The sequence below is a fragment of the Schistocerca americana genome, chromosome 2 (genome assembly GCF_021461395.2).
Source record: "Schistocerca americana isolate TAMUIC-IGC-003095 chromosome 2, iqSchAmer2.1, whole genome shotgun sequence".
Lineage (NCBI taxonomy): Eukaryota > Metazoa > Arthropoda > Insecta > Orthoptera > Acrididae > Schistocerca > Schistocerca americana.
Genome location: NC_060120.1, coordinates 194,223,186 through 194,247,630, shown reverse-complemented (window position 1 = coordinate 194,247,630; position 24,445 = coordinate 194,223,186). Strand labels below are relative to the sequence as shown.

The following is a 24,445-nucleotide window of genomic DNA, read 5'->3' as shown; positions in this document are numbered from 1 at the left end:
CAACCGCAACGTCAGAAATGCCTCTCTGGTGCCTTTCCCGTTCCCAAATCCAAATTGATCGTCATCTGACACATCCTCAATTTTCCATTCTTCGGTATATTTCTCTTGTTAGCAACTAGGAAGCATGAGCTTTTAAGTTAATTGTAATATAGTTCTCACCCTTGTCGGCTCTTGAAATCTTCTGAATTTTGCGGATGATGTTTTTCCGAAAGTCAAGTGTTACATTACTAGACTGATACATTCTACACACCAACGTGTATAGACGTTTTGTTACCACTTCCCCCAATGATTTTAGAAATTCCAATGGAATGGAATCTATCTCTTGTGCCTTACTTCATCTTCAGTTGTCCAAAGCTCTTTTAAATTCTGATTCTAATACTGGATCCCCTCTCTCTTCCCTATCTACTCCTGTTTCTTCTTCCATCACATAATCAGACAAGTCCTCTCTATCATAGAGGCCTACATTGTACTCTTTCCACATATCCGTTCTCTTGTGTGTACTTAACAGAGGAATTATTATGATACTCTCAATTTTACCGTTCTTGCTTTTAATTTCAGTAAAGGTTATTTTGACTTTTCTGTACGCTGAGTACGCTGAGTCAGTCCTGAAAATCATTTCTTTTTCCATTTCTTCACATTTTGCTTGCAGCCGTTTCGCCTTAGCTTCCCTGCACTTCCTATTTATTTCATTCCTAAGTGACTTGTTTGTCTGTATTCCTTAATTTCCCTGAACATTTTCTTTTGTTGAACTTCCGTCTTCCGAAGTATTCCTGCTGTTACCCATTGTTTGGTTACCTACTTTGTACCGACGATTTTCTTTCCAAATTCTGTGACTGCACTGTTTGGAGTTGTCCATTCCTCTTCATCTCGACTGCCTAGTTATCTACACATTATAGCAGTATCTATAGCCTCAGAGAACTTAAAGCGAACGTCTTCATTCTTTAGTGCCTCTGTATCCCACTTATTTGCACACTCTCTCAAATTTCTTTGCACACTTCTCTCAAACTTCAGGCTACTCTTCATCACTACTAAATTGTGGTCTGAATCGATATATGCTCCTTGGTACACGTTAGAATCCAACATCTGATTTCGAAATCTCTGCCTGACCATGACGTAGTCTAACTGAAATCTTCCCGTATGTTCCGGCCTTTTCCAAGTATACCTCCTCCTCCTGTGATTTTTGAACATAGTATTCGTTATTACTAGCTGAAACATATTGCAGAAGTCAATTAATCTTTCTCCTCTCTCATTCCTAGTACCAAGCCCATATTCTCCAGTAACCCTTTCTTCTACTCCTTCCCCTAAAACCGCATTCCAATCTCCCATGACTATTGCATTTTCATCTCTCTTTTTGTGCTGAATTACACGTTCAGTATTCTCATACACTCTATGTCTTCATCTTCGGCTTGCGACGTCGACATATATACTTGAACTATCGTTTTCAGTGATGGTTTTCTGTCGAGTCTGATAAGAAAACCCTATCACTGAATTGTTCTCAGTAAACCATTCTTTGCCCTATCTTCCTATTCATTACGAAACCTTCTCCAATTATACTATTTTCTGCCGCTGTTGATATTACCCTATACTCGTCTGACCAAAAATCCTAGTATTCTTTCCATTTCACTTCACCGATCCCTACTATATCTAGATTAAGCCTTAACGCTTTCCTTTTGAGATTTTATAGCTTTCCTATCAAAATTTTGGCATCCCACGCCCCGACTCGTGGAATGTTATCCTTTCGTTGTTTATTCAACCTTTTTCTCGTGTTCACCTGCCCCTTGGCAGTCCCCTCCTGGAGACCTAAATGGTGGACTAGTCAGGAATTTTTTGCCAATGAAGAAATCATCATGACACTTTTTCAGTTACACGCCACATGTCCTGTGGATACACATTATGTGTCTTTAATGCAGTGGATTCCACTGCCTTCTGCATACTCATGCCGTTGGTCATTGCTGATTATTCCGCCTTTACAGGTACATTCTCACTCCAAAGGCAAGAGAGTGCCCTGAACTTCTTCCCACTCCCCCGCTCTCTTTAACAAGATCGTTGGCTGAATGAGGGGTGACTTCTTATGTGAGATGTCTTCGGCCGCCACTGCTAATGATTTTTATTCAAAATTTAAACGTGGCGGTATTCGAACCCAGAACAGTGGATGTTTTGACTACTGATCAAAGACACTACCCTCAGACTACAAGTGTTATCAGGCATACCTCAATCAAAAGGAAGTGCCAACCAGTTTCCATCAACGGAGTAAAACCTCATTGGACCCTCAATGATGGACGTTCCTTGGCTACTGTCCGTGATATGGGAAAAACATGAGACGACGCTACTGCCTCGTATGACGATGACTCCACCCAGTATGTCATGCAGCTGGGATATGCGAGTACTCTTCATTTTCTCTCCTCCAGCCCTCCCCCATTCCCCACCCAGTACTGCTGTTTTCACAGTAAACGTCTTCGACTTTCGCATCGACGACTTCTCCATCCAACTCCATGACACCACGATCTTAATTTTTGCTATTCCGATGCCCAAACACGATGACTCATCCACCACTCACATCTATTTACTTTGTTATTTTTGGATACTAGTCAATGCTGACGAGGTCAACATAGTGTCCAGAATTGTCGGAGACGGCTGCCGCTCAATTATTGTTCTGCTGCCAGTGCCTTCGTAATATTTTGAGAACTTGATGGAGACACACCTTTCCCGCAAGGGCCGACGCCTGCAACCGCAAGTTTGGATCCGAAACTACGTTTTTCCAGGCATTTGTGCCTTGAACCTCCATCTGTCACTGGGAAAAGGCCCAGCTGTGCCATCCTTCAGGACCAAGTACGACATAGCTGGTCATAAAAGCTTCCTATGTGGTCCTACCGACGCTGGCCGACCACCGTATCACCCTACATGGCTCTTCACCAGCCTCGTTAGTTCTTCCTCTTCTCTATGCTCTGCCCAACCGAAGGTGGGGACGGGGGGGGGGGAGGGGGGGGGGGGTGCCTCAGCGGTGGCTAGCACCAGTGAACTGAACAACCTTGATGAAGGAAGTGACAGTCCTCGATTTCAGTTTCCTTTGGATCATTTCTGTATATACGCATGCTTGCTTGTAGTGTGTTTGAGATACAAATAAATAACAGAGTTATATCAACTAGTTGGGTTTCAGTGTCTATCTCCCCCGAATTTAGTATCTGAAACCCACAACATTTTCATCCACACAGTTTTCAGATCAGATGGAAATTCATTGTCTCTTTTCTTCAGTTAATATTAAAGATAGCCAATATTCACTGCAATGAGAAATCTGTTGAAAACTGATAAAAAGTCCTTCTAGATGATCAGTCTTCATTTACAGTCTGATCTGAATTGTTGAGAACCTGAATCATAGTCTTTGTCTCCCATTTTCATTAGATCTGTTCATTCTATACTATCTGCAATGTTTTATGTATTACAGTAACTGGTGTCCATTTATTTACAGAAGAAGGTATGTAATCATTTCTTCATAATATGGGCGCATAAAATGATTGAGAACAAGTATAACATAAACAGGAGAACAGATAGAGATCATATAATTACCTTCTGCACACTCCATCCATGAACATTGCGGAAATATGTAGGTGCTTGAGTTAAAAGAGTGAACATTCCCCATATACATCCCCATGCAAGCATTATGTTCGCTAGGAGCGGCCAGCTTGTAAGAATTTTACACCATGGAATAGGAAGCTGCAACATAAATTTGTCCAGTTACATTTCAGACATGAGGGAAAATTATTAATTTACACATTAGTCACTGTTTATAATAAAACACATTCATTCTTTGCTGAAAACTGTTACTGTTTGTACCATATGATTATGTTACAGCACAATACTGACTTGATATGTCTTAGGGAAGTCCTGAAAATTAACAAATCTATGTAATTTGGATTTCTGATTGCAAATTTGAACTTTGGCACCTCATAAGTATGAAAAAAGGTAGTAAAGGCATAAAAAATCAGGCTTCCAAACTTTTGCCCATAACTTCAAAGTTGTGCATTTTTGTGTAACATTTTTCTGTATTAAATTAAACAAGACTTAGTTGTCTTCAGTCCCAGTCCTCTCTTATTTACATATTAAAAAACAGTTCTTAATTCATTACTGAACCACTTCTTTCTCTGGTTAATTGGCTTCTTTTATTAACGTTACTGAAAGGAAAGGAGAAGACATAAGGAGCTGTGAGATAAAATGTGCAATGTAATATATGTATATAACATGCAAGTAACATTATTTGTAATATACAGAAATGGGTAATATTACATATTAGTTTCTGTCTTTTTATCCTGGGAGGCCTGAGAAGCGAGAAGTCCTGTACCCCATTGCTATCTGCTCACTTGGAGGAACCTTAAGGAGAACATAGTTCATGTCAGAGGTGGTGCTGTGATGTTTGGGGGCATATTTTGTACTGTGACTTAGGACACTCGTTCTCATTAACATGAACATGAACCAGGATGTTTATTTCAACTTTCTCAGTGATCAAGTACTCTACTTACTACTACATTTTCATGATAATTGTGTTGAGAACACTCCTTTATTCCAAGATGAGAACTGCCATGACTGCAGGGTAGTCCTCATATGTTCCTGGTTTGACGAACACTCAGGCACCTCATCACTCCTTGACTAGCCTCCAAAATCACCAAATACTGATCTCATAGCAAATGTCTGGGACTATGAGGAACACTGGATGACATGTAACAATCAGTGCTCCCACAACATAACTCTACAGGATCTAATCATCACTGATTGGCTTCACATGGATCTGTCATACCTGAACAAACTCAGACAACATTCCACACCAAACTGAGGTCATTATTATTCAGAGGCCACAACCTTAGACATTAGTGTGATTTCTCTTAGGGTTTAGTATTTCTTCTCTTGGTGTACTTAGGTTGTTCCAGACATTTAACATAAACTATTATTCGTATTTTCCAATTATGATAAATGCCCTTACCATCCTCCCTATTCAATCTTTCTTTAAAAATGTAAGCATGTTTGTGTCATTTGGTTACTTCACTTCCACCCTTCAGCATCCTACCGCAACCCAATTTTTCAAAGATAGAAATACAAAGTTAATGAGGGTTAATGAATGAATGAATCCAAAAATGAAAAACAAATAAGGCAGATACCAAGCAATGCTTTCCAGTCCATAATTTCAATGGACGATTTATCCAAAATAAAGCACCAGATGAAGAAAGTCCTCAAGATCAAAACTTTAGGGAATTTAGCCCTTCTTAATTTAGTGATGACAGATGTTACTCAAAATGCAGCTCTTTTAAGTTAAGAGGAAGATATTGGAAGGAAATGAACAAGCTTTTTATTTACAACTGCTTTCTATTTCTAAGGGAGTAGCAAAGTTGAAATACATAACGACACCCTAAAAAATAGAAGGGGACTTTACCCACTCATTGTGAGACTGAATTGTAGGACTATCTACATAATCATCTGAAGTAAAATGGAAGTGAGGTGCGACTAACAGTTATTTATACAATCATGTGGTTGTAATCTCTATGAATTGTTCAATCAGTTGCTATTTTTCTATAACAGAAGATACATTAATTTCCAGAAAATCCTTATGAGTGTCTATGCTTGTTGCTTAAAGGCCACAATAATATTGAAGCAGTAAATGACTTAAGTGAATGTATAATGTAGTAAAACATAAAATATATGTTTAATACTCTTACCAATACTATTCCAGCACTTGTTAAGTGAGAGTCTCTCATTTTCTTATACTGATTTTAAAATAAAGTACTTCAGAAGTAATTTCAATAATTGTCAATACAATTAGATTATCTTTTGTTATTACTGGTTGTTAGTATACTGCTTTGCCAGTTAATATAAAACTTGAGTGACTGCACATCCCTAAAAGATGTCTTACACTATAGGATTTATGGAAATTAATGAATGATAATAATTATTCACAGCTAATTCATAATTTCACATACACAAATTTTTCATAAGCAGAAATATCAAATCAGTATAAGCATCAGTCTCAGATCAAACCAATATTTGTGGTAGCCTTTCATGATACTAATATTTATGCTAGAGCAATAGTCACCTTCTTTTCAGAAACACTGTCCCCAATGCCATTCTGGATGTGTTTGAGCTCTGACTCACTAATTCTGGGATGATCTGCTGGATTGTCATACACAAGCAACCACCAGCCGACGAACCATATTATTCCAATTGTACCAGTTACATAAAACACTGCCTGCCAGTTGAAAAAGTGAATGATCATCCCACAGAGAGGGAAGGTCAATGCGGCACCCACAGAACTACCTGTAATATTTTTGAAAGAACTAGTAACAAAACGACCTTAAATTACATGACACTGGCATGCAACATTAAAATGTACATAAAAATATCCACATTAAAACATTTTTCATTAAGAATAAAACAGAAAGGGTCATTTCATATTGATTTACATTACTCTAAATCTGAATGCTGGAAAATGCAACAGGCAAACACTGAAAAACATTTATTTGCATTTTTAAATGTTACATCTTACGATTAATTCAACTACTTATTTTTACTTAGTCTACATCTACAGCTGGACTTTACATGCTACCTGACGGTGTGCAGCAGAGAGTACTTTGTGCACCACTTTCACCTTCCCCCTTTGCTGTTCCAGTCATGAAGGGGCCACAAGATGAATGATTGACACTGAGCCTCGATGGAAGCTTAAGGCCTTTTGCCTTCAATGTCTTTTTCCAAGTTACGTGTTGGAATAAGCAATATATTGATAAACTATTCCAGAAATTTACTCTCCCAGAATTTTAACAGTAAGCCACATGGTGATTCAGAATGCCCCTCTTGCAGCATCTGCCACTTGAGTTGGCTTGAGCATCTCCATTTGTTTTCATGCTTACTAAATGAATCCTAATGAAACGTGTTGCTCTCCTTTGGATCTTCCCTGTTTTGTCTATCAATTCTAGGTCATATGGATCTCAGGCTGGCGAGCAATACTCAGGTATTGCTCAAATGAGGTTTTTGTAAGCTATCTCCTTTGTGGGTGGATTGCATTTCCTGAGGTTTCTTCCAGTGAATCTCAGTCTGGTATCTGTCTTACTTGCTTTCAGTTTTATGTGGTTGATTCTCTTTAAATTGTTCTGTATACATATTCCTAGATTTTTATGGATGTGATTACATCCAGCGATTGTTCTACAATCTTGTAATGATACAATAATGGGACTTTCTGCCTATTTATATGTAGAGCGTTAGATTTATATTTTTATTTATGCTGAGGGTCATCTGCCTGTATTCTTTCACTTCATTACAGTTTTCTAGCATTGAGATTTCTCTGTATACAGCATCGTCATCCACAAAAAGCCTCACAGAAATTCCCAAGTGCTCCATTAGGTTGTATATATATATATATATATATATATATATATATATATATATATATATATATATATATATATAATTGTGAAAGGTAAAGGTCTATGGAACCGAGGCACTAAACTTGGTGAATATAATAACACATGATCACTTTATGTAACGAAAAGTATTTTAATACAAGACATTGATACGAAGTCGTAATTCACTAACGATCACAATGGCAAGAGAAAACAAACTGACTCAAAGATGGTATCACTTAGTTTCACAACAGCAGTTTTGGCAGACTCTCGATAGTCGATCAGCTGTCAATACTCACCACAGAGTCCCCCCCAAGTAGTGTGGAGTATGGAGATGGAAATGAAGTGCTGGTGCTGTGGTCGACAGGGAAGAGTGGCAACCGGTTGGCGTCTGGCAAAGAGATGTGCAAGATTTCATGTCTTTGTAGACTCATGAAGGAGACACGACTGGAAAATTTCTCGAGGCAGTGTGAAGTCATGGATCCCAGAGGCCACATAGTCCCACAGCCAGTGAGGAGGACACAGAGGCCAACCCACTCGAGAGAGCAGGACTGTCGGGTCCCACCGCATGGAGGAATGGTGCGTAATTAGTGGGACAGTGACAGAGGGAGGACCATTGTTCTCGATGGAAGCCACAATGTTGTCTTAGTCAGCGTCGTGTGGAAGCTCGAAGGAGCGGAGAACAGCGATGTGGGCCTTCCTGAGTGGTCGAGCATATGTGAAGGAGCGTGAAGAACGAAAAGGGTGCCAACTCGCAGTTGGAGAGAAGGATCCTCGATTCAGAATGCAGATATGTAGACCATGAAGATGGCAACACTTGGAGAAGAATGAGGCAATGACGATGTAGAGGTCACACAGGGAAAGGGCACATTGTCCAGCAGGGGGTTGTAATATCTCTTTATATTCTACTAATTATCCCTGCACAATTCTATGAGTGAATTGCGTTTCCTACTTGACCATCTATATACTCGCAGAATCGATGCGCAAAGTAGTACAGTACTATTACTACTCCATGAGCGCATAATTACTCTTTGTAATATTCTCTCTGGTGTGTTGAGAGGACTTCTAGGATCTTCTCCGTGCCGAATAGTCGCAATGAATAATTGTAATTTTGCTATCGAGATTACTGGAAGAAAGAGATTGAAAATATATTGTATGCTACTCAAGAGAATATATACTGAGCATTTACATCAAAGGTGCGTAAGGAATTTCATTATATATTTATTCTCTAATTGGAAATTTGTACGGAGGTGTCGTTTCGTTGGCAATCAGAAGGGAACTTCCGATGAATTGGAAACGAACCTGCAATTATTAAATCCAAGAGCTCCATTATTTCATCGGATAATTAAACTCTATCAAAGCAAACTTTCCGCTTGATATGAGGTTTCCCGACTGACGACGCAACGCAAGAAAACCAAGATATTTTATTTACACAGGATTGCAGATCGCTTCGAATCATCGAGACTGTGGACAAGGAGAGTCATCGTCCGATTCTGATTAAAGAAGTAAAGCTTAATGATAGCTTTCTTCAGCGACTGTGATGACTGTGATATGGCTGTTTACGAATGAGATCATTAAAAAAAATACTAATAACTAACTTTCCTCCTCACCAACAAACAGTATAATCACAATATTAATTAAAATTATAGGGTCATCACATGGAGCACTAGTTTCCGCAGGTACCCACGCAGAGGTGAACTCATGGTTGGTGCATATGGGAGAAGCCATGTCTTTGGATGACATCTCAAAATCGGATACTGACGGAGGGTCCGCGTCAATGGTCCAGGAAGGTTTAACCAGTTAAGCGACACAATCTGTTGTTTCCCATTGAGGCAAATGTCTAAAGTGATATTCGTGCACCAGAGCATCCTATGCAGGCCGTAGCAAGGAGGTTGTAATGCTGAATGACCATGTCATCTTGGAGCATAGTGAACCGTGCGAGCACACAGAGATGGAGTTCGGATGTTGGTAATGTGTAAGAGGACGCACTCGACTAAGGGGGGGGGGAGGGGGGGGGAGCTCAGAAGGGAGGGGAGCTCAGAGTCTTCAACGGACTTGGCAGGGAGTATCAAAGGTTCATTATATAAGATTGTGGCTAAGGGTTGGGTTGGGTTGTTTGGGGAAGGAGACCAGACAGCGAGGTCATCGGTGTTATCGGATTTGGGAAGGATCGGGAAGGAAGTCGGCCGTGCCCTTTCAAAGGAACCATCCCGGAATTTGCCTGGAGCGATTTAGGGAAATCACGGAAAACCTAAATCAGGATGGCCGGACGCGGGATTGAACCGTCGTCCTCCAGAATTGTGGCTAAGGAAGAGTTCAGGTCCTCTTAAAAGGCTGTGTGGATGTCGAGTAACAGCCACAGAAGGGCCTCTAACCAAGAGCCTAAGTAACACATGAGAGGTGCTTTAAGTGTGTGGTGCCAAAACTCGGCCAGTCCATTGCTCTGGGGGCGATACACAGTCGGTTGGAATTTGTTGACACTACACGGGGCACATAACCTAGTAAAGGGGTGCGACTCGAATTGTCTCCCTTGGTTGGTCATGATACAAGAGAGACAATTGAAGTAGGAGGGCTCTGTAGTGACAAAGGCTGAAACGACTGAATCGTTAGATATGTCTGACAGGGGAACAGCCTCTACCAATCTTCTGGCATGGACGATGACTGATAATATGTACCTAAAACCTTCAAAAGGGGAGACAGAACCCACGAGGTCGAGGTATACATGATGGAACAGTCGTTTCGGTATTTTGAATTGTCCTAGAGGAAGGTGAGCATGACGACCGAACTTCCTACCCAGGCAAGGTAGGTATGTATGTGTCCAAGAGCGACAGTCGTTTTTCACTACAGACCAGACGAAAAGTTCTCTCACGAAGCATGTGTTAGCTTTAATTCGCAGGTGAGCCACGTCATGAATAGCGGGAAAACTTTATATTGGAGGGAATTATTCTAATTTTAATGCAGTGGTAGAGTCTCGTTGCACAGTTTCAATGTCTGGGTCTTCTGTCTGCATGTACTCTAGTTCCTACAAGTCCAGGCGGGAAGAAATGGCATGCATACGCAGCGTGTAATCGGTGACAACTTATCAGCCCTCCTAATGTAGTGGACGGCTGTGGTGTATTAACTAATGAGGTCCATAGGATAGAAACGTCTGGGGCAAAGATCGTTGGCACGGTTCAGGAACGTATCCGTGAGCGGTCTGTGATCGGTGAAGATCGTTATTTCACCTCCTTCAATGTCCTCACGAAAGTATCGCACGGCCTCATGCACCACAATGAGTTCCCGTTCGAATGCTGACCACTTGCACTGAGAAGGGGAGAGTTTCTCTGAGAACAAATGGAGAGGTTCGGCCGTATCGTCGATGTGTTGCTGAGTAACGGTGCCGTTTTACAAGCAAGTAGATGAGCGCGTGTAACGGCGTTCGTGAGGAGAGAATGTGTGGATCATGTCATCGGACCACTGCACTTTCCGTGCCACAGAAGTGTTCTTGCCCACCAAGGCGTCCATCAACAGGACCTGGAGAAAAGCAGCGCTAAGTATATGGCGCTAGAAAAAATTTGCCACTACGAGGAATTTACTACAGATCGCGGTAAGTTTCTGGTAATGGCAGGTCATTGATAAATGCTACACAGTCCAATGTCAGACGGTTTCCCTCATTGTTCATGATGTAACTGAGGAAGGTAACACTAGCGTGGCGCAATTGTTATTTGTTGCGGTTAATTTGCACACAGTGATCGGGGAGTGCTTTAAGGACCTGTGCTAAGTGTTGTTCCTGTTCCTCGGCAGAGGTGGAGTAGATGAGAGTGTCGTCGAGGTAGGCATAGCAGAAAGATAGGGAAAAAGGTACAGAGTCAATAAACTGATGCCACGTCTGAGTAACGTTATGAGACTGTGTGGTTGAGTTGTTGAGCAAATTCTTGTATGTGAGAAATATGGTAGTTCTACATAATTGTACATGCTTTGAGCTAGGAATAGTCCCCACGTAACCAGAGTGAACTATACTTCTCAAGGACTAGATGAATGGGCAATGATCAATTGCTATCCGCTAGAAACATGATTCCGGCATTTAACAGTTTGTGAAAGGCTACATTCACATGACAAAGTTTCTTAGAGTTTAGGTGCCAGACCATGTGATGGACCGGAGGGCCTTCTGTAATTGCTAACCTATGGTAAGTACTGTTCGTAATCGCACCAAAGAGAACAGTGGAGGTAATACAAGCATATGAACAAGAGATGGAAGTACCTGACCACGCAAAACATTGATAGTTTGAGTGTCAATGACCTGAGTTATATGAAGCGTGGTTGGGGATAAGGGAGTGGCGGTCACAGAGGCAGAACCCATGTCACGTAGCAGCCAGTAAGTAGTGAGATCGTTGACTGTGTTCTCCACACTATCACAGACAGACCTGCTCCACGCCAGCAATTCCTGCTGTCATCAAGGAATGTAGATTTTATGACGATCTCTTAGAAAATCGAAACCGGTCATCTAAAAAATAAAAATTAACAATTTAAATGCGCTAACGACTGTGTTTATTAAATAAGTTATAATTAACAGATTGCTGTTTTTCCTGGAACGATGGCCGCGCGGGGTTGTCGAGTGATCTTGGGCGCCTTGCCACGGTTCGCGCGGCTGCCCCCGTCGGAGGTTCGAGTCCTCCCTCGGGCATGTGTGTGTGCGTTGTCCTTAGCGTAAGTTAGTTTTCTTTAGATTAAGTAGTGTGTAAGCCTAGGGACCGATGACCTCAGTAGTTTGGTCCCACAGGGCTGTACCAAAAATTTCCAATTTTCCTGGAACGATGTTCCAAAAACCTGCATTTATAGCTCCAGTGTAGGCCGGAGCAAGAGGTCAGCAGCGCTGTGAAAATTGATGTCAGAGCTGTCGGTGGTGCAAAGAACTAGAGTTTCACGGAGAAGGCTAGAAGCACTGCAGGAGGGGGAATGGCACTGGCATCTGCCCTGGTGTCTACCAGAATCGTGGAGTCTGAGATGCAGAGTTTGCTGCGGAGAGGAGCCACTTTCAAAAAATGGCTCTGAGCACTATGGGACTCAACTGCTGAGGTCATTAGTCCCCTAGAACTTAGAACTAGTTAAACCTAACTAACCTAAGGACATCACAAACATCCATGCCCGAGGCAGGATTCGAACCTGCGACCGTAGCGGTCTTGCGGTTCCAGACTGCAGCGCCTGTAACCGCACGGCCACTTCGGCCGGCGGAGCCACTTTGTTGGACGACTGATGTAATAATGGCACCCTGCATTATGACTGCGAACTGTGACACATAAATTGGCCCATGTGTTGGGCTTGGGAAGGCCTCAGATGGGGGGAGGGGGGTGGGGGAGCGGCAGGTCCTGCTGGAATTGCCATACGTCACATGGTACCAGCATAGTAGATATGCTGGACATGGAGTGGGCTGTGATGTAGTCGTTCCGTCCGTCGAGCAGTAGGGGATGGAGTAGCAGGTGCTAGCCACAGTTCACCAGTTGCCAGGGAGTAGCTTGTCGACGTGCAGCAGCTCATACAAGACCTCTACCAGAAGGTCACAGGGGTGATGGGTAGTAAGCAGTAGCGCTGTTACGAACCTACGAGGCAGGCAATGAGCAAGCATAGGGAGGACCTGTTGGTGGCAGAAGATACAAAGTAGCTGAAGTTGCAGATCAATGAGAAGTTTGTCGAGCGTCATTGTGCACAAGGCATCAGGCATGTCCTCCCAACCAACCTGCGCTTGAAGGTGCCTCCACAGCTGTGAACATGTTCTGCTGTGGAGCTGTACCTCGTGGATGATGTATCACTCCTGACAGATGGCGCGACAGGCACTCAACGATGAAAGATTTCGCGATGATGTATTTACGTTGAGTAGGTGGCTTGAGAAGCAAATCACTAGTGAGGTCAATAAGATTGAGGAGACAGCTGATAAGAAAAATAAAACGAGCATCGTCGTTAATATTCCATTAATGTCCACGATGTTGTCCATCAGGGCAAACCATACTTTTGGGCTCTCTTTCTGCAGCTAGGGAAGGCTGGGGAATCTGCCAGCAGGAACGTGCTTCAGGGTAGGGCAGGAGCTGATGAGCACATGGCGAAGAGGTAGGTGGTTGAGGAAGGACGCCTGGTGATGTAGAGCAGTAAACAAGGTAGACAGAGGATGTGAGGCATTTACTGAGGACTATGTAGGGGGGCGGGCAGGCACTGGCTGCTGAGGCAATGAAATAGGAAACACAAGTGCGGTTCAAGACGTAGTGGTGTAAGCATAAGATGTTACCGTCATGATGGCGTCGGTCACGTGAGGTTAGTCACTGGAGCACCAATTGATGTGAATGTACATGTGCACACGACTCTGAGAAACTGGAGTTTTCGCTTCACAGTTGGTGTTCACTGTAGGCGCCCGGAACATAGAGTTGGAGTCACAACGCGATAAGCGATCCACTGTTTTCAGGTCTTGCCGCGAAAACCATAACGCACAACACGAATTTCGCTGAGGAAGGAGACGAATCGGGGGGGGGGGGGGGGGGATGGGGGGGGAGGGGGCTCACTAATGTGGGAACGAGGCACTAAACGTAGTGAATATGATGTAATGCAACCACTTTATGTAACGAAACATATTTTATTACGATACACTGATATCGTAATTCAGTAACGATCACAATGCAGAGAGAAAACAGACTCAGCTAAAGAGCGTATCACTCAGCTTCGAAGCAGCTTAGGCAGCCTCTCGGTAGTCGATCTGCTGTCGATAATCGCCACAGGCCCAGTAAGACCCCCTTGGGGTTGTAACAAAGCTAATGGAACCTTCACATTTCTTATGTTTTTTTCAGAAATTCTTGTTTTTATTTTTAATTTATTTAATTTATTATTTTTTCTTTCAAATAATTTCAATTATGAGCATTTACATGAAACGTGCACAGTATATACAAACTTGAATATTAACTCATGGTATTGCCAACGTAACGTTAGTACCTATTACAGTCTATTGATTATTTAGAGCCCATAAGTGTGATTAGTTTATCTAAAAACCGTGCTATTTACAAACACCTCTAATTTTAGATTTCTTTGTCATTGTTCAGATCTAAAGATATACCTGATTATCGTCTCTCTGATGAAGTAGAGGAGAAATATATGAAATAAATGTAAATAATTGTAGCAATTACACATATAGTGCTGGAAATATGTTAGCAAGATTTACATTCGTTTAGTTTCAGAGTAATTAGCACCCTTAGTTAAAATACTGAAATATAAACCCTTATTTAGGCAAACTAGCAAGCGTAATTCGAGATTACTGTTGTATCTAAAAGTCCTCATTTGAACAAATCACGTTCTAGCATTCATTTACTCAGAAACGTAAATCTTTATTTCTAATTTGTAAAATGCAAGTAAACAACAATAGCTGAATGTAATTATAATTATTGCAAAATTGTAAAACAGACAGGGTGGAAACCATTTTAGCCAGACTGCAAATAGTTGTGAAATGTATGAAATCTATGTGCGCTGGTACGAGAAAATGTACTGCAGACAATGTAGTAGAAGATACCAGTCAGAAAATGTACCGGACTATATATCTAGATTTCGTGTCTGGGAATTTATTCAATTATTCAGTGATTGTTTTTACTGATTGTCCGTGAACTGGTAATTAGTTTCATTAACTGTGTTAACCTTCAATAATGGTTAACATCTACTGTGACTACAGGATTAAACTGTGAAATGTGTTACTTCCTAATTATACTTACTTTGCACAGTGTGCTTGTTTTGATATGATTGTCTACTTGAAAGGACAGTATAATAAGTGACTGTGCTAATGATTTACTTGCCACACATTAATTGTTGCGAATCATTACGTATATGTTAGGTTACTGCACTCGAACAATCACGTTCTAGGACATCAACCGAGTGTATTATGTGGCTAACCGGTCATCTTTGCACAATTTTAGTAAGTGAGACTAGATGTGGCCGTAAACCGTGAGTTCTTCAACTTCAAAGTGCAGTTAAAGTGTAAAACTGTAATCTATCATTGTACTAATAATTTAATGAAGGAATAATTCTGCTAAGAGAAAAGGTGTGTCGTTTTTAGCCACCAAGTAGCCCAAATGACAAGCTGGCAACATTTTTGAAATAATGAATTAATTTTGAAACTAATTATTTTATACTGACTTCTTTATGGATATGCTACTCTACAAACGTCAGTCTAATGGAAAATTGCATTTATGTAATTTTAATTGGTGTACATGAGTTGTGAGAAACAATTAACGTTTTAGTATGTCATTCTGGGCCTCTTTTCCCTACACATCTGTTAGAAGAGTTGCAAGTTCATTCTCATACTCTAGGTATCCCTTCCGTCTCAAAGGCCTTTCGTCTGTTGAGTCATTTCAATTTTTTTTCTATGCCATACTCACTTATTCTGGTACGTCATTTTGAAGTTCATGCAACAATTTCCACATAGTGATTTTCCTCATTGATACCAGTTTTGGAAAGACATGGTCCTTAATTTCTCCTTCTCTCAGTCCTCCTCCATTTTGGTGTCAATTATTTTCAACAATGTGGGCAGATAATCATTCACATCTTGGAACTATCATTTTTGTAGACCAGTTTTTCTGTTATTTCTGTTGAATTCGCGCACGTATTGACAGTTTAAACAACAGCAGACATTATATCATGTTTCACGTGTTTATTGCTTTTTCTTATGAAATGGAGCCTTCTATTGGTTGAGGCATAAGTACAGATGGTGTAAATGTTGACTGTCTCAAGCTGAGGGAAGGAATTGACTATGGCTCTGTGGTAAAAGCACCTGGACATTTTATTGAAACGGTACGGAAAATTGCTTCTGGCCCATTGCACTTTAACGTGTAAATAATTACTCCCAAATACAAATGTAGTTCCTTCATCACATCGCCTCTTCACTGGGTCCAGGTACACCAGTCATCTCATACAATAGTTAAGCAAAGGACATGCTTTAACAGCCATTGTAACGTGTGGCACTTAAATGTAACTCATTCATTGTGATCTGTAGATTTGCGTGGACTAAACGAATCATAAACCTTATTTTTGGTGACCAAGACTGTAAGAAGGCACAGATTTCTACAAAAAGGAAACCTCAACTTTAGGGCAAAAAATAACATTTAGTTTGTACTGGAGAAGGTGAATGGAAGATAGTTTTGTTTGAAGGATCCTGGAAAAATTCAATGCATCAACTGTAAGTGAAACCACATAAAATTTTGCTACCTCTGTCATAGATCACATAGGATTAATGAAAATGAAATAAGAGAGATAGAGAGATTAAAACATATTGAAAGGCACACCATATAGATAGTTATTCCCCCCCACTCCATAAATGATTGGAATGGAACAGGAAATCAATCTTATTGGTATTAAGTATCCTCTTCAATGTGCTGTACTAAATATCCTCTTCAGTGCACTACACAATTACTCTACCTTGCAGAGTATATACTTAGTTATAATTTCTGGCTGATCTTGTGATCAAAAATGGAACCTTCATAATCAAAAATCGGTGGAATAGATATGTAGTTGTTTTGTATTAACGCTCAATAAAACAAGAAACTGAAGAAGGACAGCATTACTGAATGGTCTTTTCCAAAAATGAAAACTGCCAAATCAATAGATCTCCATTGGCGTACTGCACATCAAATTAAGTACAAAAAGTAATAACACACAGTTGTGTCTTAACATTTGTGTAAGCATATTAGGGGTCGAGAAGGAGACCTATGGGACATTGTTCACATCCTTATCCATATAGATCTGGAGGAAATTGAAAGTAGACACAAACTTGTATGGAAATTAAGTAATGGTACACTATAAATTACGCTAAATAACAGGCGAACCTCTTTAAATCAAAGAAGCTTAAAGAATAGCTTAGAATGGTTGAGTTCACAAACAACTTTTTTTGCCATGGTATTTATAATGCAGGATTACATTGTGAAGTTATAGAAATAACAGCAGGCGAAGGTGACACTGAGACAAAGTGCATAATTAACTCTAGAACACAAAAGAGGAGAAAATGTTACATTGCTACTAAACCATCGTAAACTTTCTCCTCAATATTTTATTCAAAGCAAGACATAATTTATAGGTTGTGCAATGATTAATTGCCATCAATAGATCTCCATTGGCGTACTACACATCAAATTAAGTACAAAAAGTCCTGTTTTATATGCTACTGCAATCGCAAATTTTACGAGGGTTTAGTTATCTAGGGTTAAAAATGGTTGACAGAAATTTGAAGAAGTTGTCATGCTCGACATATAACTGCTCTGTCTAACTCAGACATGTCGACAGGAGAATGGATTTTCACTCTGCTGTGGAATGTGCATTGATTTGAAACTTCCTGTGTGGCGGACTGGGATTCCAACCTGGGACGCTTGCCCTTCACCAGAAAGTGCTGTAACGGCTGAGCTACCCGAGCACGACGCAAACCTGCCCTCACAGCTTTATTTCCGTCAGTACCTCAGCTCCTACCTTCTGGGAAAAATTCCATATCATGCTTACAGAGCTCAGTCGGTAGCCCACTTACCAGCAAAAGGCAAAGTTTCCATGTTCGTGTCTCAGTCTCGCAAACAGTTTTAATCTGCCAGGACGTTACATATCAGTACCAGATTTATTTGCCTAAAAGTGTTCTTAAATGTACGAACGTCTGTAAGAAAAATATGGCCATACTATGTTCACATGTTAAGCCTTGGTTACTTGGTGACCATTTTGCAAACTCTTATGCGAAACAGTAACTAAAAATGCCTCCCTGCAAGTATTTTTGGACATTGCCCAAGACGCATTGACCAGCAACAACGAGGAACTCTATCTAATGGCTTCCGCAAGTCACGGAACACGGCATCTATCTGGGCGCTTGTGTCTACCGCTTTCTGGGTCTCGTGGACGAACAGAGTGAGCTGGGTTTCATACGATAGCTGTTTTCAGAAACCATGCTGATTCCTACAGAAGCGATGTTTGGCCTCCAGAAATGTCATAATACGCAAGCATAAAGCAACTGACCGAAGTCTGAGATACTATATGCATTTTGTGCGTCTATTCGATGACCCTTAGTGAAAACGGGAAAGAACTTTGCTTTTTACCAATCATCAGGATCACTTCGCTTCTACAGAGACCTGTGGTACGCTGCTGCTGGGAAAGCGCCAAGTTCATTCGCATACTGTACGCGGAATCTTATTGATGTCCCTTCAAGTCCAGTGCCCGTCCTCAACTGAGCGATTTCAGTTGCTTTTCTATCCCATGGTCAGATCTCTCTATGTCAGCCATTTTGTGGATCGTGCGACGATTTAAAGGAGGCATTACAGTCCCACCTTCCTCTGCGAAACAGCTTTGGAAAATGGCAGTATATCGGCCTTTTCTGTATCGTCCACCATTTCATTGCGATTATGGCCACAGAGTCTCTAGAGAGATGACTTCGATCCGTTTACTGATTTAACGAGAGAGCAGAACTTCTTATGATTTTCTGTTAAGTCGGTATACAGAGATTTACTTTTGAACTGGTTGAACCCTTCACGCATGGCTCTCCTTGCTCTAATTTTTTTTTTTTTTTTAATTTTCTGTGGGGCTTTAGCTATGTTTGAAATTGCAGTGAAGCTCTCTTTGCCTTCCTTGCAGTTCTCTAACATGGCTATCAAACCATAGCGGGATTTTTCCATCCCTCATGACTATGCTGGGCACATTTCTGCGTATTTTACAATGCTCTTCAATTTTGAGCAGTGTTAATATTGTTAGCGCTGGAGATAAAATTTTCGTGCAGACCCCTCAGGTAATCTGAAATCTGTTTCTCGACTCTCTTGCTAAACAGAAAGATCTTCTTGCCTTTCTTTGTATTCCTATTTACACTGAGGTGAGAGAAGTCTTGGGATACCTCCCAATGTCGTGTCGGACCTCCTTCTGCCTGTTGCAGTGCAGCGACTCGACGTGACATGTTCTCAACAAGTTGTTGGAGGTCCCCTCCAGAAATATTGAGCCATGCTGGCTCTACAGTCGTTCATAACTGCGGAAGTGTTGCCAGTGCAGGATTGTCTGCACGAACTGGCCTCTCGGTTATGTCCCATAAATGTTCAAAAAATGGTTCAAATGGCTCTGAGCACTATGGGACTCAACTGCTGAGGTCATTAGTCCCCTAGAACTTAGAACTAGTTAAACCTAACTAACCTAAGGACATCACAAACATCCATGCCCGAGGCAGGATTCGAACCTGCGACCGTAGCGGTCTTGCGGTTCCAGACTGCAGCGCCTTTAACCGCACGGCCACTTCGGCTGGCTCATAAATGTTCAATGGGATTCATATCGGGGGATCTAGATTGCCAAATCATTCGCTCGAAATATCCAGAATGTTCTTCAAACCACTCGCGAACAAATACGGCCAGGTGACATAGCGCATTGTCATCTGTAAGAATTCCATCGTTGTTTGGGAACTTAAAGTCCATGAAAGGCTGCAAATTGCCTCCAAGTAGCCTAACATAACCATTTCCAGGCAATGATCGGTTCATCTGGACCAGAGGATCCAGTCCATTCCATGTAAACACAGCCCACACTATTATGAGCCCACCACCAACTTACACAATGCCTTGTTGGCAACTTGGGTCCATAGCCACGTGGGGTCTGTGCCACACTCGAACCCTACCATCGGCTCTTACCGACGGAAATTGGCACTCATCCGACCAGCCAGCGGTTTTTCAATCGTCTAGGGTCCAAACGCTATGGTCATAAGCCCAAGAGAGGCGCTGCAGGCGATGTCGTGCTGTTAGCAAAGGCACTCGCATCGGTCGCCTGCTTTTATAGCCCATTAGCGCCAAATTTCGCCGCACTGTCCTAACGGATACGTTCGTCGTACGTCCCACACTGATTTCTGCGGCTATTTCACGCAGTGTTGCTTATCTGTTAGCACTGATAACTCTTTGCAAAACCCACTGCTCTCGGTTGTTAAGTGAAGGCCGTCGGCCACTGCGTTATCCGTGGTGAGAGGTAATGCCTGAAATTTGGTATTCTCGGCACACTCTTGACACTGCGGATCTCGGAATACTGAATTCCCTAACGATTTCCGATATGGAAGGTGCCATGCGTCTAGCTCCAACTACCATTCCACGTTCAAAGACAATTGATTCCCCTCGTTTGGCGATAATCAAGTCGGAAACTTTTCCACATGAATCACCTGAGTACAAGCGACATCTGCTCCAATGCACTGCCCTGTTATACCTTGCCTACACAATACTACTGCCATCTGTGTATGTGCATATCGCTGTCCCATGACTTTTGTCATCTCAGTCCACGGGTGTATTCAGTGATGCTGTAATGACCTTTTGACCACAGAGTACCTGTCCTACACTAACTGAGTTGAAAAGTTGGGATCTGTCACCAGTAGGTCTAATATCTTATTTTCACGAGTCTGTACTCCGATTAACTGCTGAAGTAATTTTTGGATAAAGTACTTGGAACAATTTCACATGATTGTCTGTCCCTGATACCTGTCTTAATTCACGATGTCTTTGATTCAACGCGAGAACACGAATGAGGCGTCTTCTACAGAGCCCTGTGTTCGACAGTGAGCTCTGAACGGCGTGATCCAAAGCCTGTGCCACCACCGTCGTATGATCGCTGCCTATCCTTCTTTAGAGGGTGGTCAAGCCTCCGACCTCCACGCCCTGCGATGAGGAGTGGATGTCGAAAACCTTGTTACCCACCCTGGTTTCACCGTATTTGAATTACTTTACATAGATGCTCACGGCAGCAGGAAGCGAACAGGGGACTAGCTTCACCATTTTCTAAACGCTCATTCGCAGGCACTGGGCCATAACAACCTACCGCTTGTCAAACTTGTGTGTATCTGCGGATTTCCCTATTTTCGGACTGCTGTGCTTACACACTTTGCTTTCAGTGTCACGTGTCCGCACACCAACAGAAAGAGTACAGGCTCGCGAAGGGCAGTGCTCAAAATGTTTTGGTTTATCGATGATAAGCGTACTTTTCCGTATTTTTTGTTCAAAAGAATCTGCTCGCAGTGAATTAGCGTATACACTGTCCAGTCGTATTAATGTAACTACCTGTCAGAAGTCTGAACAATCACCTTTTGCAGTGCGGACGTGCAGAAAGAGGGCCAGTGAGGTTCTGGAAGGTACCGACAGTGATGTGGAACCATTCCAACTCCAGCATCTTGGCCAGACGTGTTAGGTTTCTCGGTTGAGGATCCACGGTGCGAACAGCCCGATCGAGGTGGCCCAACAGATTCTCCACTGGGTTTAAATCCGGCGAGTTTGGTGGCCAGAGGAGTATTACAAACTCATCTTGGTGTTCTTATAACCACGCACACACACTGCGAGCTGTGTGATACATTGCATTGTCCTGATGGATGCCAACGTGCGGAGGAAAAACAAACTGCATGCAGGTGTGGACATTGTTCCAAAGGTCAGAGGTATACTTTTCTTGGTCCATTGTTCCACCGAGAATGACCAGATCACCCAGGGAATGCCACGAAAACATTACCCAGAAGGCTGGCCGCTGTGGCCGAGCGGTTCTAGGCGCTTCAGTACGGAACCGTGCTACTGCTACGGTCTCAGGTTCAAATCCTGCCTCGGGCATGGATGTGTGTGATGTCCTTAGGTTAGTTAGGTTTAAGTAGTTCTAAGTTCTAGGGGACTGATGACCTCAGATGTCAAGTCCTATAGTGCTCAGAGCCATTTAAGCCATTCCCCGGAACGTAACACTCCCTCCTCCGTCCTGGACCTTTCCAGTAATTTTTGCAGGTTGTACGCTTTCAGACATTTCAAGTCCCATGGAGCACAAACCGTCATTCATCTGAAAAGGCCACCTGTCGCAGTTCACTTCAGCAGACGTCCGGTTCCGGTATTGGTGTACAAATTTCAGCTTTTGGCGCCGATGAGCAGCAGTGTGATCCATACGTAACAACTTTCAGTGAAAGGTCACTTAGCAGACGCAGTTGGTAGCCCCTTGGTTCATTTGGGAGGTCAAATACTCAACAGCTTCACGACTATTCGCCTGAACACTTGGCATTACCTACATAAAACCATGGAATATTTATTATATTTGTAACTTGACTTGTTGCCATTCTATCCAATTTCACATCCATCTCTTGAATATTTGTTCATACTCTTCTACCTCTGCTTTAACACTTCTAGCAATCGCATTTGTACGTTCGACAACTCTCCCGGCTAAATTGTTGAAAGCATTGTCAGCTACGCCCTCAATCTTCTTCTGCCACTGTAATCACTCTTCCATACTGCCCCACAATTCATTCTGCAGTTTTTCTACTCTCGTATCTACTGAACCACACATCGATTTCACTTTGCTCTGTATGGCACCCATTTCATCTGAAAATTTTCCCATTCCGTTTGTACACCAGTTGCTTTTCTCTCTACCGTGTTCTACACCCCCAGTATAAGTTTTTCTTGCTCGTCTTTTAATTCAGACTGTCCCTTTCCTAATATCGCCTTGACATCTTTAATGCAAGCGTTCACATCCATTTTTACATTTTAAATGCTAGTGTTCATGTTGTTCGTTTCCGTTTTTACGTTTGAAAGACTAAAGTTCAAATCCATGAATACTTGCTTCAACCATTACATAGTGTCTTCCCCAATTACGCTTCCCATATCAGATTTGGTCTTCCTTGAGCACTTTCAGAGCCCTGATGATCGTTAAAGTATCTAGTACGACTACATGTTGCTTAAGTTAAACCATAATGTAGTTCTTCCGACACCTCAAAAATAAGGGCTTCCTCATTCATGTAACACGAAGTCCCCTTTCCACACCATCCATTGCCTGCCAGTTCGCCTCTAGACACCCCACCAGCACTGCTCAGTGCCAGTAAGATGCGTAACAGCATATAGGTCCATGTCAGTAATCTACAGTCTGTCTCCCTTCCAACTTACAGTCTTTCTTACGTCTAATAGTTAATAAAACGGAATTATTAATAAAATGGACAGTCACACTTTGCCATGTACTATTAGGACAGAAGTATTTACGATATACAAAAGTACAGTTCTTTCTTTTTCAAACTGTCCCACATTACATTCAGTAATTTCGTGTAATTCATTAATAATGTAGTTTCACACAGTGTGGTAGTAAAGAAATAATTTACAACTAGAATGCATGCATGATTGATTATGAAAGTATCATGCTGCATTCACTGATTGTATTCATGTGGAGGAACTGATGATCAGACCTGGTAGCAGCAAACCTATGGTATAACAGACTCTGGCTGTTTAGTGTTCATGACCGATAGCTAAAGCACAATCCTATGGTCTGATATACTGCCTGTCAAGACTGTGCATAGTGCTTACTCATGATTAAACTTTATATAATTCTCAATTGATTTGTTTGCATTCGAAAGTTAACTTCTGTATCATTAGATATAACACAGGTATAAGTATTTCAAGAGACACTTTATGACTGCTTGGTGATTTGGGTGTAGTCAGATTAGTTCTACAATGAGTGGTTGAATTACTATTGAGCTTTTAATATTTGGATATCCGTTCACTTTTAAAAGTAATAGAAGTCTCAGTTTTTATGGCTGGAAAAACATTCTGTCATTCGCTGTCCCCTTGATGAGCATAGACTTGCCTGCCTTGTAACTACTCTGACAAGTTCTTTGTGTCATCTCGCTAACCACCACTGGGTTAGAAATTCCCCAGTGCCGCTGAAGCTGGAGGCCTGACCGTCGCCGTTGTGGTTGAACAATACTTGCGCGCCCTCAAAATTTTAAGATCATAGCTTAGCTGGTTGGACCTTCTCCAGCAAATGCTACAAACATGCAATATTGACATACCGTGAATGAAGGAGCAGAATCCATACATACTATTAAATAGATGGATGTATGAATGTGTGTGTGTGTGTGTGTGTGTGTGTGTGTGTGTGTGTGTGTGTGTGTGTACCACATCTACTCCTACACCACTGGACCAGTTTCAACAAATCTTGTTACGCATATCCCTTACTGTCAGTTAAGGATTACTGTCGGGGTAAGAACCACCTGTCTATCATACTTCAGAAGGTATGATGTCGTAAACAATTAGATGCGTGAAAAAATGGTGCATCGTGCATGACGCTTAAATTTATTACTTCTTTGCTAC

At 41.8% G+C, this 24,445-nt stretch overlaps 1 protein-coding gene across 2 annotated transcripts in view; it reads right to left on the bottom strand.

Annotated features, from left to right (window-relative positions):
• LOC124596067 (vesicular glutamate transporter 2.2-like) overlaps positions 1 to 24,445 on the bottom strand; it is a 97,431-nt gene that overhangs the window by 51,685 nt on the left and 21,301 nt on the right. For both annotated transcript variants that reach the window (XM_047135050.1, XM_047135051.1), the window contains 2 exons: positions 6,077 to 6,297; positions 3,565 to 3,711 (listed from right to left, as the gene is read on the bottom strand). In XM_047135050.1, the coding sequence (XP_046991006.1) occupies positions 3,565 to 3,711; positions 6,077 to 6,297 (368 nt within the window). The remainder of the gene's footprint in view (positions 1 to 3,564; positions 3,712 to 6,076; positions 6,298 to 24,445) is intronic.